General features: G+C 35.3%; 1 protein-coding gene across 1 annotated transcript in view; it reads left to right on the top strand.

Moving 5' to 3' along the window:
- The window catches only part of LOC112458091 (serine/threonine-protein kinase SIK3-like), a 139763-nt gene that overhangs the window by 64576 nt on the left and 57592 nt on the right, over positions 1 to 17595 (top strand). Inside the window, exon 3 of the mRNA XM_025021527.1 lies at positions 13156 to 13396. Within this exon, the coding sequence (XP_024877295.1) occupies positions 13156 to 13396 (241 nt within the window). The remainder of the gene's footprint in view (positions 1 to 13155; positions 13397 to 17595) is intronic.

Below are 17595 nucleotides of genomic sequence, written 5' to 3'. Positions count from 1 at the left end.
TTGACATAAATTAAATATAATCTCGAAAAATATGGAAGATACGGAAACATATTTCGGACAAAAGTTCTAAAGGGAGACACATGATTTCGCGGCGACTTTGATTGATTGTATATCGGGCTGTAATTTATCAATTGAAACAACTTTTTTTTTCTTTGGATCGGAAATTTTCTCAAAAATACAATCGCGTTGATAGATTTATTACCTTATTTGTTTAAACAAAGATACATTTGAAAATGTAAACCATTCTCAAAAAATTTTCATAAAAATTCATTTTTTCTTTTAAATTGCATAACTTTATGAAAAAAAAAGATATCGACATTTTTTAAGTCGCGTTTGAAAGCTAAAAAGTTGTTCTTTGAAATGGCTGAATTCGTTTTTTGATCTATTTCAAAAAGTATATTTTTTTTTAACTATGAAAATACCCGTTTTTTTGCGATAGCGATATAACGTTACTTGCTTGATTTATCGTAATAACGCAAAAAAAAATATCTTAAAGTAAAAATAGTTCTTTTGGATGTTGTTGATTAGTATAATATAAATAAATAACAAAAATTGCATGCACGGATACGTTATGCTGGTATGCTACAGAGCATCATTTTGAGGTTAAAATGCACAAAAGTATATTAAAAATAGTAAATTATACATACCAGAATACTCTACTGCAGCAAATACTCGAAAAACACAAATTTTTTTGTTTGAAAAACACGGATTTTGTAACGTTCCGTTCGGACTGGGTGTAGACTACCCGAGTTTAATTTTCAAAATTGTATAACTTGAGCACCAAGCGTAGACTGACGCTGCCCCTTGGCGCTCACATAGTAGTTACCTCAAAAATTTTTTCCCCCCCCGGTACGGACCCCCCTCATTCACTTCCTTTGAAATGGCGCTACTTTCAAAATTCGCTCGGATTACGCTAACCCAGTCCGTACCCTGAGGGTTAAATGTGTTAATGCGTGCCGGAGAACGTCTTTATTGGCACTAGGAATCGATCAATTAAGCATGAATTTTTCATTTCAATAAATATTCATTTAAATTATAAATTTATTTGTGATTATAAGTTTAGGGAAGTGAAGTTAATTGTAGGACTTAATTTTAGTCAACTTAGTTTGATCTACCAACGCATCCGTTTTTTATTCTTAGAAAGCGATGAACTGTCTAATTTCACTTTTTGGAAACTGACTTCTTTTTTGAAAATTGATATCGCGCTGAATAACATCGGGATATTCTTCACTATTATAACGAACAAGTTTTTTTTTACAATATTAGAGATGGCTGATTATACTTCTTAAGAAATCGTCGATATATTACTAGCTTTAAGGGAATCTTTTGGCAATTATCGTGAAACTACGAGATTTTACCAAAATTGGTATCCAAACAGACATCCGAATGATACCTACCGTCATTCGGAGGCTTAAAATAAGAGTTCAACAGGAAGGGTTGGCCCATCGTCGCGCAAATCTTGAATATGATGTTGATATGCGTGTTTTCACTATCTTAGCGGCTGTTTATATTGACCCTCATATTAGCACTCGTCAAATAGCAAGACAAACATGTATACCTCAGAAAACAATTGTGAGAATTTTGAGGAAAAAAGGTATCATTCATACCATACCACACCACCCTGCCGAAAAAGCTTGATTAAAAATCCATTAGAAAATTTTATTCGGTCTAATAAGATTGAATTGTTTTTTTGAACCTGCATTTTCCATTAAAACATAATTACTCTCAAATCGATTGTACTTTGTTGAACTGGAACTTATGCCAATAGTACGTAGGGTTGTGTGGGGTGATGTGCAACACTTTTTTTCGTTGCTCGGAAAACATCCAAAAATCAAATTCTTGAATATATCATGGCTGTATAATGTAGAGGAAGGAAAATACTAAAATTCTGCGTGATTAGATTTTCAAAATTTTAAATTTTTCCTAAAAATTTTTCGAGTTTTTAAAAAAACGTCTGTTTTAGCATTTTCAAATTTTCTTGGGGTGATGTGCAACACAGGTAAAATTAAGGTAAAAAATGCATGAATATCGACATCAATTGACTTAAATGTTAAATTTGGGCTTCTTAAATACGAATTAATCGAAATCTGGTGAACAAAAAATTTTACTGTGTTGTAATCGACCTCTGACAAATGGAAATTTCACAAAAAAAATCATTTTTTATTTGATTTCTTATTTATTTATCGCTTAAAAATTAATATAATGAAAGGAAAAACGCAAAAAACTTTATTTTTCATCATCTGAATCGCAGTTGTCACAAGTAAAATAGTTGCGACCTTGCATGTCGACACAGTGTTGCACATCACCCCAAACACGCTATTTTGCGCGGACTGGCGTGACACCAACACAATGTAAGGAAATCACAAAATCGCTTTGGATTATCAAGAGCACTTGAAAAACTAACAATATAAAAATATTTACCTATAAGATAACTAAAACCAATTCACGAAATTACTATGAATGTGAAAAGCAAAAAAAACTTTCAGCTCGAGAAATTTAACTCGCTTTTCGTACTGTAAACCAGGGTGCGTGCTATCTCGCGAGTTATTTATCTAAAGCAAGGTACTGTCGACACAAACACATGACAGTATGCAGTTCTGTCAAATGTCGATATGCAGACCAGGAATCGGAAACGTTGCACATTATCCCACACAACCCTATAAATAAGTTTTTATGGTTTTGAATCAGATTTGATAGAAATATTCACATTCCGTCCTATATGTTTTAACATGTCTATATTGGTTCCGATTACGCTCAATCGTAAAATAGCAATCAAAATCTTAAACAGTTTTTATTGTTTCCGATTGAGAAAAGGAGAATAGTGAATAAAAACGTAGATAGTGGTATGAGTTTACAACAACCATTGAAGCCTGTTGCACGAACCATACATATAGAACCAGTGGTTTTGTAAACTTTGAAACTTCATATCTCCAGCTTATGCAAAAGACAATTTTTGGAGGTGTTTAGAAAACGTCTCGACGAAATCTACAACTTTTATCTCAAGAAAAAATTAAGTTTTATTTAAGAAATTAGTCGCCTTCAAAATTTCTTAAAACGACATCTACGACAAGATTTACATGATATTGAAATCATGTGTCCCCTTTTAGACCATACAACTTTTGTCTGATTGTGAAACATTTTTCCGTATCTTCCTTATTTTGATAAAAGTTTACAATAACTTACACAGCTCGGATTACTTTGACCTTGACATATGTTGTCAAGGACATAATACTGAGTAACTTTTCCTTATAACTTAATCGGCGGTCGCTTTTTATTAAAAAGTTATTAACAAAAAAAAGTTTGGCGACCTCACCGATTTCAATGACCTTGATATATGTTGTCAAGGTCATGACCCCGAGTGACCTTCAGAAGGTTTTAGCCGTTGCTCGTTATTCGTTAAAAAGTTATTAACAAAAATAGTTTGGAAAATACGTAGGTTAGATGACGCGCTTTACAATTAAGTATTTAACTGTTTAAAGCGCGTCACTAATCTACATAGGTTAGATGACGCGCTTTAACAGTATTTAATTGTTTAAAACGCGTCAACTAACCCATGCGTAAACTATTTCGGGGCTACCGCACCTCCCCCGATAGCAGGGGGGGGGTTTGGGTGAACCTCGGTTCGCGTGAAAAGTATATGCGTGAACTATTTCGGGGCTACCGCACCTCCCCTGAAAGCGGGGGGGGGTGTGGTTGAACCTCGGTTCGCGTGAAAAGTGTATGCGTGAACTATTTCGGAGCTACCGCACCTCCCCCGAAAGCAGGGGGGGTGTGGGTGAACCTCGGTTCGCGTGAAAAGTGTATGCGTGAACTATTTCGACTATATATTAGTCATTTATGCCTTCCAATACTCAAAATAGCTGCTATATTTTTCAAACTTTTTTTGTTTATAACTTTTTAATAAGCAGCGACCGCCGACTAAGTTATAAGGAAAAGTTACTCAGTATTATGTCTTTGACAACATATGTCAAGGTCAAAGTAATCCGAGCTGTGTAAGTTATTGTAAACTTTTACCCTGAATCTTCATATTATGGTTTGAAATAATATAAGCACGTTTATTTCGTACTTGTACAGAAACGTGAAAACGTATTATCACACTTTTTATGCGTATTATATATCTCTGTTTTGTTGCTAAATATTTCAAGAAAAAATACAACTAAACAGTACACAATCTAAAAAAACCCTATTCCTATCAAAAATACTATTATTAAATATGTGAGATACACGATTAAAATTTGTTTATCTTACTGAACAATAATTTAAACAATATCTCTTTGAAACTCTGTTTGGATTAATTTTTAACATTTAAATTAACGTACATACAGTCTTTGGAACCTACTAGAACCACTTGAACTCGAATAATTTCGGAAGAGTACACATTGGAAATTAATTATTAGGCGATAATTTTGCCATAAAATGCCATTTTTCCAAACCAAATAATTTGCTATTCATTTGCAAACAATATGCGCGCGCGCATAAATAAGCACAAATGCACAACGGTTATACATATGCTTCTCATTACTTCAGATCCGGTAATGTCAGATAAAAGGAAAATTCTTCCAAAGAAAAAACTAGAATTGCATCCGGATGCGTTAAATCTCTTATTGGATTAAAAGTAAGATCCGCCTTTATAATACACTAATATTATATATGTCATAAGTTCTTATTTTCCAGGTTTACATAATGTTAAATAATAAAATTCATGAAAGAAGAGAGGAAACCGAAAGTTTCGTTAATAACGAGCAGCATTAATAACATGTTATTATTACGTTATTATATGGATTTGTAACAAGGGGTTTAAAAAAGTGTTTTTGTTTTAACTATTATTATTAGATACGTTTTTTTAGAAGCTCTACAACTTTGTTTCTTACATATTTTTTATTATAATTAGTTATTTTCTAGATATTAATATTGAAAAAAAAAATTGCGTACTCATCCCACTGTGCGTCGCGTAGCTGTTTTTTCTTATGCATATGGCGGCGACAACTGTTCGGCGGGTGCCATTGAGTGCTCAGATAAGAGAGGGGAAACAGGAAGGACAGTGGGGAAACCAGGCTTTGCGCGCGAAGCACGCGTATTTACAACACTACCTTACAGAAGACCATAATTAGACGGCATATTTTATTTGTAGGTTGCTTGAGAACCGAAAATATATCTAGGCATTGAGGACCCCCGAACGCACGTACGGCGAGACAATGGCTTGCAGCCCATCTAAAGGTTAATGGACAGTAAAATATAATGTGATTGATGTCCTAGGCCGGGTCTCCACACAGACAGAAGCCGTCGTTAATAATGTTTTTCCTAAATAAGCTGTGATTCAAATTATAATAGTTAGTTCTTAGTCGAGAGACCGTGACAATAGCATCGCGTTTTAATCCCGATTTGTAATACCAAGGTTTGGGAGCGTTAATATATATGTTCCGAAAAAAGTGCGTACCTTTGTGTTGAGCTCTTCTAAAGAGATAATTATGAAAGTCTGTTGCGAGTTTTTCTCTTTGAATAATGAACAAGTCCGTGTGTGGGAATTTAAAATACGGAAATTCTTGACCTTCACGTATGGCCCTTTTTGCCAAGCTGTCAACTATTTTGTTGCCTGAGATTCCTTTATACGGGGGAATCTATATAAATTGTATATCGCGTTCTTGCGCTGCGATAAGTTTGGCCTTAATGAGGGGGATCAAGTAATTAAAATGGCAGATAACCGGATTTGTGAGGGCCTCCAAGACGGTCTTGGAATCGGTAATTATGGTGTATCTGGGAAGACCCAGATCCAATGTAGTTAGGACCGCGTTATAAATAGCCCATGCTTTGGCGGTATAAACCGAGGCATGTGGAGAAAGTTTGTACATAAGGCTTTTGTGGCACGGAGTTGTGACGAATAGGACGCCGCACCTAAGTAGGGGCCCAAGTCCATCTTGAAACTATCCGTATAGAAAACTATCGTGTCTCTCATTATGGATCCGAATGCCTGAGCGAAGATATTTTGTACGGACAATTCTTTCGATAATATTCAATAAATTCGGCCCAGGGCGGTAGTGAGAAGTGTTGGATAAAGCGTGCCCTATTGCGAGAAAAATAAAATGAACAGTCGTATTACTTTGAACAAATGTATTTTCACAAGCGACAAGAGTACAACGCATGTTACTTAGGCGAAGGTTCGGGAGCAAGTAAGCATGAGCAAAAGGGGCGCCAGCTATAAAGGAACGCAATTATAGCGACGCTAACGCCAATCAAACTTAGAACTAGTTCCGGCCAATAGATGCCGTGAATGTCTCAAGATCGTATAAGGAGGAGAAAAAAGAATAGATTGGAATAAGTGCTGGAATGGGGGAGGGTTTAGCGTTGAGTGTATCTGTGGTTGATATTGTTTCACGTGTAGCAAAAGGTTGATCAGAGGGGACTTATCTTGGCAATACGCCTGGCTATCAGGATCTCTGAGTAGTGTCTGATGTAATATTTTACCTACAGAATGATCCGTGATTGAGAGGATTTTGAGCAGATACTTAGAGGCTAAAAATTTGAGTCGGAGTTTCAACAGAGGTTCTTTGGCTTTAGCGAACATGGTGTTAATTGGAGTAGAAATTCTGTTACCTAAAAAACCCCTAATGGCCTTATTTTGGATAATTTCCAGCCGGTGGAATTTGGGGTTGGATTTTAGGGCAAAAATGTGTGCGGCGTATTCAAGTCCCTAGTCCCTAAGTATTGCTCGATACACGTTAAAAAGAAGTTGTGGATGGGATCCCCACCACACTTCCCTCAAAGATGAAATTACATCGGCAGTTCTTCTAGCTTTGTTAGTTAAGTAGTCCATATGTAGGTTTTTTGACAATTTGGGTTCCAAAATGTCTTCCAGGAATCTTACTGAATCCGAGGGCCGGATCATATCATTATTTATTTTGACTCTAAGCACACCAAGGTTTTGAATTTTTCGTTTGGAGAAAAGCATCATGCGAGTTTTATTGGGAGATATTTCTAAATATTCCTTAATATTATCCAGAGAGATCTCCAACCATGATAATCTTGTTTATACGAGCAGCCGAGGCGTAAATAACTATGTCATCGGCAAACTGTAAAATTTTGACATGCCTGTGCAGCTTGGTCGTGATTAGCCTTAAGTATAGATTAAATAACACAGGACTAACAATAAGTACAGAACCCTGTGGAGCACCCTTTCGAGAGATTCGAGGGGAAGTGAGCCCGCCCTGAACGACAAATTGAACCTTTCTTTCTGAAATGAGATTCTGAATAAACTGACAAACTTTTTTAGGAAATTTAGCTTCAACCAAATCTTTGACTAGGGTACTTGGAATGACGTTGTCGAATGCCGATTTGATGTCAATGAAAACTGCAATCGTGGCCTTTCCATTGATATTGTTATGATGAATATCAGATGTGAGGATTGTGAGATTGTTCCAGGAACGAAATTTGCGGAACTTAAATTGGTGCTTGGGGATTAGCGTGGTTTCAGAGGTACCCGACTCAGTGACCCAGTATATCCTATTCAAAATTATTTTTTCTAGTAGTTTAAGTATACAGGATGTGAGAGCTATAGGACGGACCCCACTGCCGTGGGGTTTGGGAATGAGGTATACCAAAGAATGAGATCATAATTCCGGGAAGCTACCCTCAGCAAAGACATTGTTCAAAACTTTGAGGAGAAGCTTTTTAAGAGGCAACGGGAGAGCTTTAAGAATTTTATAGTCAAATCGATCGATGCCAAGACTGGATTTGCTCTTGGATGAGTTGAGAGCATGGTGGAATTCTCTATAATGAAATGGATTGCCAGAGGGTTATCTTCTTCCCGATCACGATCCGATAAATCGGCGGGGGGCTCAGAGCAAGAGGGAGGGCAAATGTTAGCCATTGTCTCTTTGACCTGCTTCTCATCCACGGATGAAGGCGCATTGGAAGGAGCCAACTTACAATTACGAAACCTTTTAACCATTTTCTAAATGCTAGACGTAGGAGTCAGAAAATTCAAAGTGTTGCAATAATTTTTCTATCTTTCTCTCTTGGCCTTTTTTAAAGTTTTTCTAGTAGCTGCGATTTGATCGCGATAAATTTGGTAGTTCTAAACAGAGGGAACCTTACGGTATCTTTTGCTAGCGAGCTTTTTCGCCGAACAGCCTCCGAACAGTTCTCGTCCCACCACGGGGGGGGAGGCCTGTCCGACGCGCCATTCTGGTCCCGGCTCCCAAGGGACACTGAGTCCCTGACCGGCAGAGAGAACAGATCAATGATACTCTGTAAACATTCTGAAAAGGCTTTGTATTACAACAATGGCTCGTTATCACCCCATTCGAGAACGCGTTTCTCAAACCTCTCAGCCTGATTTTCAAGCGTTCGGGAAAAATTTTCAAGTTGTTTCCGAGTGAACCTACATCTATGAGAGAAAATGGTCTTTGTTTTAACCTTTTGGTTTATGGTAATCAAAATCGGGCGATGGTTACTCCCAAAAGTGTCGCTGAGAATTTTGGTATTCAATATTGGCACAAAATTCGAGGAGCCAATGGCAAGATCGATTAATGAAGGTGTCATTTCTGGAGGAGGAATAAATGTTGGAGTGATGGGGTTGAGTAAACTAAAAGGCATTCTGTCCAATAAGTCGACGATTATGTTGCCAGTCGAGTTCGCTTGGGGTGCTCCCCAATAAGGGTGATGGGCGTTGAAATCGTCCAGTATTAAAGAATGTTGAAAGGATTCTGCGAGGTTAAAAATCTTTTGCCATGAGCTGTGGAGACAAGGGGTGCCCGGGTGTCTGTATATACCCAAGATAGCTGTGCTGGCGCTTCCCACCACAATCCTGAGGCCGATGGCTTCAATTGATGGGTCTAAGAGCTTGTCTAGGTCGATTTCCGTGAATGAATTTGTTTCCCGTATCAAGATAGTTATACCCCGTCTGCCCACGTTACTGTTTTGCGTATTACGCCGAAACCGCGAATGTTAAAGGAATAATTAGGTTTTAAACAAGTTTCAGATAGGACAATTATATCGTAAAACTCGCATAGCTTTTCAACTTCAGCCTTTTTGTGGACCGCTCCCCTACTGTTCCAATAAAGGATACTGAAACCTGAAAATAATCCGACCATGCTTGAATTTTGATTCATTTACCGGCCGCTAAAACCTTGGAAGATGATACAGAACTGACATATCATCTCATATATCTGTGAACCTTTGAGGGCATTCTGGCAGTTTGCTTATTATATCGATAATTGTTTTGATAATCTGAGGACCGAGGAAATCACAGAATAAATTAGAGTTTGGATTTTCATCATTGGGAACGCTTTTGTTAGAAGGAATGCCAAACCAAAATGCTGGAGAGCCTTTATCGTATTTGGATCTACCATTAGTAAAATTAAGACAGGTGTTGTGATCCTCGCGGAGCTTTTGTTGGTGAATCTGGGATAGATGCTCTCGCACGTTTTTTTGTACTTTCCATCACCGGAATGATTCTTTGACCAGTCTGCTTGAGGAAGTTGATAACCGTGGGAGAGAGGCATTTGGACACCGTTCATTTGGATACCGTTCAATTGGACACGATCAATTGGACACCGTTTATTTCGACACGGTTTATTTAGACACGGTTCATCTGGACACAATAAAAAATGCGGTTTGTGCAGTTGGACACAAAAATGCGCGGCTTGTGCAGTTGGACACCAAAAGGCGCGGCTTGTGCAGTTGGGACACCAGAATGCGTGACCTGTACAAATGTTTTCAAGATACGATGATAAATGTGATAAATTATAGCAAATTTATCAATTTTACCGGTAATTATAGCCAAGACTTTTTGGTAAAAGTAATAAATCTTTCATTAATTTTGTTGTGGGTACAAATTTGTTTCTCCTGCCATCGTTTCGGCCACATTAGTGCCAACTGTCGGGGTAAACCGGTGTAGGAAATGCTCGCAGCTCTTTCACGACAAACCAGAGGACTGCCAGAGAATCCATTTCTCACCCTTATGCATAAGGATGATAAGGATGATAATACTTGTGGAATGTAAGTTTCCACCGCAAGCTTAGTTTTATAGATAGAAATTTCTTTGAGAACTTTTTGTCCCTCAAATTTGACTATGACCTATGTTTTAGAAGGTTCAAAATTAACCTCACCGTCTTTTTTTATTTTGCGATTTATTTGTTGAATAGAAATAATTTTTACCGGGAACTTGATCTCCTTGACAAGTTCTTGTTCGTTTAAATATAACGGGATACCTTTCACGAAGGTTATCCTCATAATTTTAAAAGCAGGAATGAACGCGACAAGGTTTTTTTCCTTAAGCGCAGGGTGACCGATGATACGGTTGGCTCCAAGGGGAGAGGTAAACTGCATCTTAACCTTGTTGTTACCAATTGCGCGGATTTCAGTGACATCCTCTTTTATCATAACGTTAATGATTTTATAAATCAGCAATCAGCAAGGGATCGAGGGAGATATTAGATTCCGCGTATTGGAAGTACACGAGATACGGAGGAAACTCGCTATCTTTATATCTATTGGCTTTTCTTTTATATTTTTTCGGCGGGACCGAAGTTGCGGGCGATATGGATCCCCCCGGGGACGGATTTCCCTCGGTTGGCTTCTTTACGCCCCTTCTGACTTCGTTACGATTGTCTCCATTCAATTTAATATCTACACTCGCGTCAGAGGCGCATGGCAAAAAGTCGTAGTTAGAGCGGTCCTCGGGGGAGTCCCCGTTTCGGCAAGGCACATTACAAATACTATCTTTGTTATGAGAGCCGTTTTTTCTAATCTCAAGGTTGCGATCATCCGTCGCGGCGTGATTTCCGCGTGTGAGAATTATTATTTTTAAATTATACTCGCCAGCCGCGTTAGAGCGAGGACGAGGGCGAGGGCGAGAGGAGGTCACGGTGTCGCCCCAAAAGTCCTTTTTATTTGAAGGTTTATTATTGTTTCTATTTTTCTTTCTTTCCCCCATATCTAAGGAAAGATCTTGCCTGTTTTTTGAAATCCCGAAGGGGCTGCGGTCCCTCGGCGAAGGTCGGGATCTTAAGACCGATGTAGATACTGGGCTCAAAGGCAAGTTTCAAGCTTCCTCATTGAAGCTGTTAATAAAATTTACAAACTCACTCTGCGGAATCGAGGACCTACGCTGGCTCGGGGATTCCTCGTTTGGATTAAGGCTGCACGGGGTCGAAGTCACCTGCATTGCTTTCCCTGTTTAAAATAATAGATACAATATGATCAGATTACATTATATTACATTCAATTTCAATGTAAATGAATAAAAACCTTATTAATTTACATTGAAATTGAATGTAATATAATGTCATCTGATCATATTGTATCTATTATTTTAAACAGGGTTACGCGCAAATTCCACGGGATAAGATATTATCTAACGCTTAAATCGGCACAAAAAACGGTTATGCCCGCAAGACACGAGCTAAATAAAATACCCGTTTATGTATAAAACGCACCGAAACCGCACTATAAAACACGCTTAACGTGCGAAAAGTGGCAACACTGTATAGTCCACGCTAAAAGTTGTAAAGTGGGAAGAGAGTCGCGCTGTACGGAAAGACAGCCGAACGCGCGCGAAACTTTTAGCTACGATTATAACCGGTGAACGTCCTTAAATTTAGTGATGTTATTTAACTGTCATATTTAATTGTGAAATATTTAGCAATTTTTACTATTATATGTAATTGTGAAATATTTAGAATAATATAGAACGTTCAACTCACAAAGTATATTACTATTTATATTCTTAATTTTACGTTTAATTTTAGATGGTGCTACACTGTAAAAAAATGTTGTAAAATTACATGTAATTTTGAGACCCACTGTAATAGATGTAAATTTCCACACATTTTTAATTTGTGTAATTGTAATACAAAATTACTTTTTCCTTCCGTACTGTAATTTTGTAAAATTACAACTATTATATTGTATAATTACAACTATTAGTGGGTCTCAAAATTACCCACTATAACAGTTGTAATTTTACAAAATTTTTTTACAGTGTACGCACGGAGAAAAAAATCTTACCCCTGTGGTATGAGCGCCTTCCATGCATAAAAAGCATGTAGCGCTGCCTTGCATCAAACGCATGAATTTGTCCGTTTAAAGCATGAAGTAGGATATTATCTTTGCCTTAAACGGACAAATTCATGCGTTTGATGCAAGGAAGAGCTACATGCTTTTTATGCATGGGAGGCGCTCATACCACAGAAGTAAGATTTTTCTCTCCGTGCGGAATTAGAAAATTTTTTTATTTATTACGTAAAAAATAAAAGCAATACTTATTTTGTTAACTTTATCATATTTTGAGCAATACAGAAAAAGGTCAAGAAGTAGGTACAAATGAGGAGCGTGTGCCACTCCTGAACGCCACATAAACAAGAGCCCTAGTCCTTAACTTTAATTTGCTCTCCTGTGAAAGCTACTTATCAGACGCAATTTTGCTAAAAGGAAAACTTGTTTCTTTTAGCATAAAGAATCACATTTTGTACTCCATATGCGAGAATTTGGAGTATCTTGTATATATATGTAAGGTGTTTCTTAAACTATTAAATTTATAGGAGTTGATTTTTGAAGTCATTTTATAAAGAAAAGAGCATGTAAACATATGGTTTCAAAAGCTTTTCATATAGATACAAGTTAAAAATTTTATCTTAGTGTTGAAAATTGTCATTTTTTTTCTAGCTTTTAAGTAAAAAAAGGTTTAAAAAATGAATTTTTTTGTGCAATTTTTTTCAAAACATTGACATTATATTTAATACAAGTATAACTTTGAGTAAAATTAACTTAAATTAAATTAACTACTTTACGTTAGTTGTATTTTAATTCTTTCCAAAACAATTAGGCAAAATTTTTAAACCTCTTGTTTTTATGTTATAATTTTTTACAAAATGGCAACTAAAACAATAGAAAAAGTCTCGTATTATGAGATAAGTTCCTAATGTGCGATAGTGGGGTTTTTGGTAAACGAATAGGTTCTATCTGTTGGTTACACTATGAACTTATTGCCCTTATGTGAACAGATTAAATCAAACACCTTGTATATATTTTCCAATACAATAATTACTTACTAATTTTATTGAAAAACGAATATTTGCTTTAAACATTTAGGATTTAGGCTCATTTTGTTATTATTATATCTTATTCTTTTTTAATTTTACCTCTCTGTATTTTCAGATGTCATCCTGATGTGAATGTACCACCACCATTAAATCAATTAGTAATAGAAAATATGTTAAGATTGCCTGGACTCAACGCAGATTCGTTATTACAAGCCATTAAAGGAAATACTTTTGATCATGTATCAGCTATATACAATTTACTTGTTGACCGATTAGAACCAACAATGCCTAATTTACCCAGTATCCAAAGTATACCAGGTGATTATCTGCCAGATGGTGCACATCAATTAGAGAAGGTAATTATTTTTGAAAAAGAAACATGTAGTTTATTTATCTTTATTTTTACAAGTACACATTTGATTTGCGTATATAGTAAATTTCATAATTGAGAAATATACTAATGAATTATTATACAAAAGTTTTATTTTATATGTTTCATATGAAAAATATAGATATTTAGTTATTGATTGAACCTATTGAGAACTAGATTGGCTTTTTCTAAGAGCTCAGGTACTCACAATTAGGCGGTTTGCCATTCATGTGTCATTGGTACATACACTTGGTTAGAAACATTACCATATGTATCTTTTGATAGATCCAACTAATAAATATGTTTTATTTTTTTACATAAAGATACAAAAATAAGATATTATTTAATACGAGTGACATGCATTATATTTACTGAATAGATATAAATTTAAAAATGTTTTTAACAATAATATAACAAATTTTTTTACTTTTGCAATTTACTGTGCAAATAAAGATTTTTTAGCTTGTAAACAATTGGAAAAGGTAATTATGCATATTAAAACCACTCGCCAATGACCTTAACCTTGACATATGTTGTCAAGGTCATGGCCCTGAGTCATGCTGAGGCTCCACTATTGTTAAACTAGACACAAGTGTGCCTTCAAAGTACATGCGTTGGTTTTTCACTTTTTTAAAATTTCCATTTACTGCTTTAAAACACTTTCCTTTGTTCGTACATGTACTATTTCTACATATATATTAGTCATTTACAAGATAGTTAATCGATCATCTGTGTGAATATTTGTAGCAATATACAACTAATTTTGCAAACCGAAAACTTTAATGTTTCGTAACTTTTGAACGGATCGTGACCACTACTTTTTTCAAGGTCAAGGTTACTCAGGGTCATGACCTTGACAACATATGTCAAGGTCAAGGTTATTGGCGAGTGGGGTCTTAATATCCATAATTACCTTAAAAAAGAAGATTATACCAGGATGTCCCATTTTAAACAATCCAAAATTTTCGTTTTTTTTAGTTTTAAAAGAAAATGTTCAGATAAAAGTTGTATGATCTAGAAGGGGACAAATAATGATAAAATCAATTTTCGAAAAAAAATCTATTTTTCAAGATCACGTGAAAAAGTTACTTTTAATTTTTTAAATAAAATACTCTATTTTTGATAACAGTATTTTGTAGCTGATGTTGAAACGTTTCCAAAGACCTATAATAGTTAATATTTTTATTGAGAACTTACGGAGATGTAATATCGTGTATTTTTCGATACCGCTGGCATTAAAATTACATAAGGTAGTTATTTCTACGTGGAGGTTACACGATTGAATTTATATCTTGTGTGCGAGTATGCGTGTATGTGCACGCGTGCGCAAATGCATACGTGGCTGGATGTGTGGATAAATTGATGGGTGAATATATGTATGCATGAGTAAGGGCCGGTTGTTTCAACCTGTTGGTAAACTACCTAATGGTTAGACATATTATTTAACTATTACACAGTTAGTTTACCAATAGGTTGGAACAACCGGCCCTAAGTGAGGCAACATGATATCAAGAGACACTGTAATGTATCGCGCCAAGTTACACGTGCAGCGCGAGACTGCCGTGTATCTTTACACGAACGGACGGGTTGCAAGTACCCGAGATTTTGAGATCTCAATAACGAGTGAACGGATCAAGTTCTAAGTAGGCTTGATCGATAGCTTGGGTTGGAATTATGTTATAAAAATGTTTTTACTTTTTCACTACGTGCCCTACGAGCGGAGATATTGCAACGCAAAGTCTGAAATGTTAAATTTTACAATTAAGAAATGTCGTTAAATTTTGCATTTTTAATTCTTATTTCTTTTAAATAAATGTTTAATTTTGTATTTAATTTTACATATTACTTGAGTTGAGTAAGGTAATACATTTTTATGATATTATTCTTTTAAGGAGAATTAAAGCTACTGCCACTTAGGTTGGAATAGGAAGATCCTTAAATAGGAGTACGAAGATACGTACCACTTGGGTTTAATCGTTTAAAAGTGCAAAAGTTATTTTTTGAGATAAACTTGGGTTGAGTTAGGTAACAATTTTGTGATATATATATATGTTTATTGACTTTAGCAATACAGCCAGAAAGTGGACAATTTTGTGATATAATAATTTTGTTAAAAAGAAATAAAGCTACTACCACTTAGGTTGGATATACAACATACATTTGGATTTACAACATACATTACGCATGTACTTGGCGCCTTTTGCTTCCTCATAGAGGAAGCTTTGTTTTCGTGACTTTCGTATATGAACCTTTGAATGCGTATAAAGTTGGGTCTAATCAACCAAATTTAAATAAATTATATATGAAATAGGGGTAGAAGAAACCAAAGAAAAGATTGTTTTTGAGTTTTTGATGCTAATATGTTCAGTGTTCTAAAATGTCGAAATATTGCATTAAAAAAAGGTGTCCGTATGTATGTGGCGGATTTTTTTGAAATGTCCGTTGTTGCTCTAACTTTCGTAAATATTGAGATATCGGGATGTTTTTTTTTTAATTGCTAGAGTATCATTCAAGGAAGGTTGGTATTGAATTTGGCGATGAATGGTAAAGTTCTTTTTTTTTTAATTTATTTTTTTAGAAATGTCCGTGGTTGCTCTAACTTTCGCAAATATTGAGATCGGGCTGAATTTTTTTTTTAATTGATAGAGTATCATTTAAAGAAAGTTGGTATTGAATTCGGCAATAATCGATAAAGTGGTTATTTTTTAAAAAATTTTTGAATTAAAAACTATAAGGAAGCAATGTGCAAGTTTCTACACTTAAACAAGTTTCTACTTGCACACTTAAAAACTATAAGAAAGCAAAGTGCAAGTTTCCACTTGCACACTTAAAAACTATGAAGAAGCAATGTACAAGTTTCTACTTGTTTTTATTTTTTTTGAAAAAAATAATTTTGTACTGATTATATATGGGGCATTTTGGCTGAAATTTTCACATTTTTACCCTGACCTACTGCAATAATTTTGACAATTTTTTTCCGAGAAGTATTCTAAAAAAGAGAAGACACGTATTTTTTAGTTTGAGCCTATGATCAATATTTCCGGCAGTCATTTTTGTAAAAAATGAGTTTTTTGATAACTCTACTTTTTAAAACGTTAATATCTTGGAAATGTTCAATCCTATCGAAGAACGGTTCGGATAAAATTTGTTCAGTTTAAAATGAATTATATGATGTATAAATTCTTTTCAATTTTTGGACAGTCTAAAGTTGTTATACGATGTTGAAGGAGAAAAAATTATTTTTTGTAAAGTTCACAGTTTTGTAATAATAAGAGAAATAGGATTGTAACGATAAACAATCAATTTAGTAACAAAGCCATGCGATCCAAGCCTAGGTCTTTTGGCAGCCTCATATTGGTTTCTGTACGCATATATACTATATATATACTTATAAATTTTCCAAACCACTGCGCGCCGATTAAATTTTCGAACTTAAAACACAGTAATTGTTAGAATTAAAAACCTCTTCTCTCCCCGGAATTAAATCGACTCGATTTAATTATCTAAAAACTGTAAAGAAATTTATTGCGAAAAATATTACCTCACATGCCTCGGTGGTACCTAAATATTAACATGCCTCGGTGGTCGAATTGGTACGACGCCCTACACGGAATGAGGGAGGTTCCAGGTTCGAACCCTGACTGAGGTAATATTTTTCGCAATAAATTTCTTTACAATTTTTAGATAATTAAATCGAGTCGATTTAATTCCGGGGAGGGAAGGGGTTTTTAATTCTAACAATTACTGTGTTTTAAGTCCGAAAATTTAATCGGCGCGCAGTGGTTTGGAAAATTTATAAGTATATATATATAGTATATATGCATACAGAAACCAATATGAGGCTGCCAAAAGACCTAGGTTTGGATCACATGGCTTTGTTACTAAATTGATTATTTAAAAACAAAATTTATAAAAATTCTATTAAAATTACAAAATTTTTAAGACCTCTTGGAGCATGGCAAAATTTTTTTTCAAAAAATTATACCTAATTGAAGTGTTTGTAATAACCTGAATTCAACATTACTCGGACTAAAATAGTCAAAATGCAACCGTTAGTATCAGATTAATATTATATATCTGATATTATGTTGTTACGAAATAAGAAAACACATTTTTCGGTGTCATATTTTATTGGTCATAACGAATTTTCTGTACAAAGTCTGTGTTACGTTTTATAACTAATTC

This window comes from Temnothorax curvispinosus, unplaced genomic scaffold (genome assembly GCF_003070985.1).
Source record: "Temnothorax curvispinosus isolate PA1 unplaced genomic scaffold, ASM307098v1 QBEX01008653.1, whole genome shotgun sequence".
NCBI lineage: Eukaryota > Metazoa > Arthropoda > Insecta > Hymenoptera > Formicidae > Temnothorax > Temnothorax curvispinosus.
This window is presented reverse-complemented; position numbering and strand designations above follow the sequence as displayed.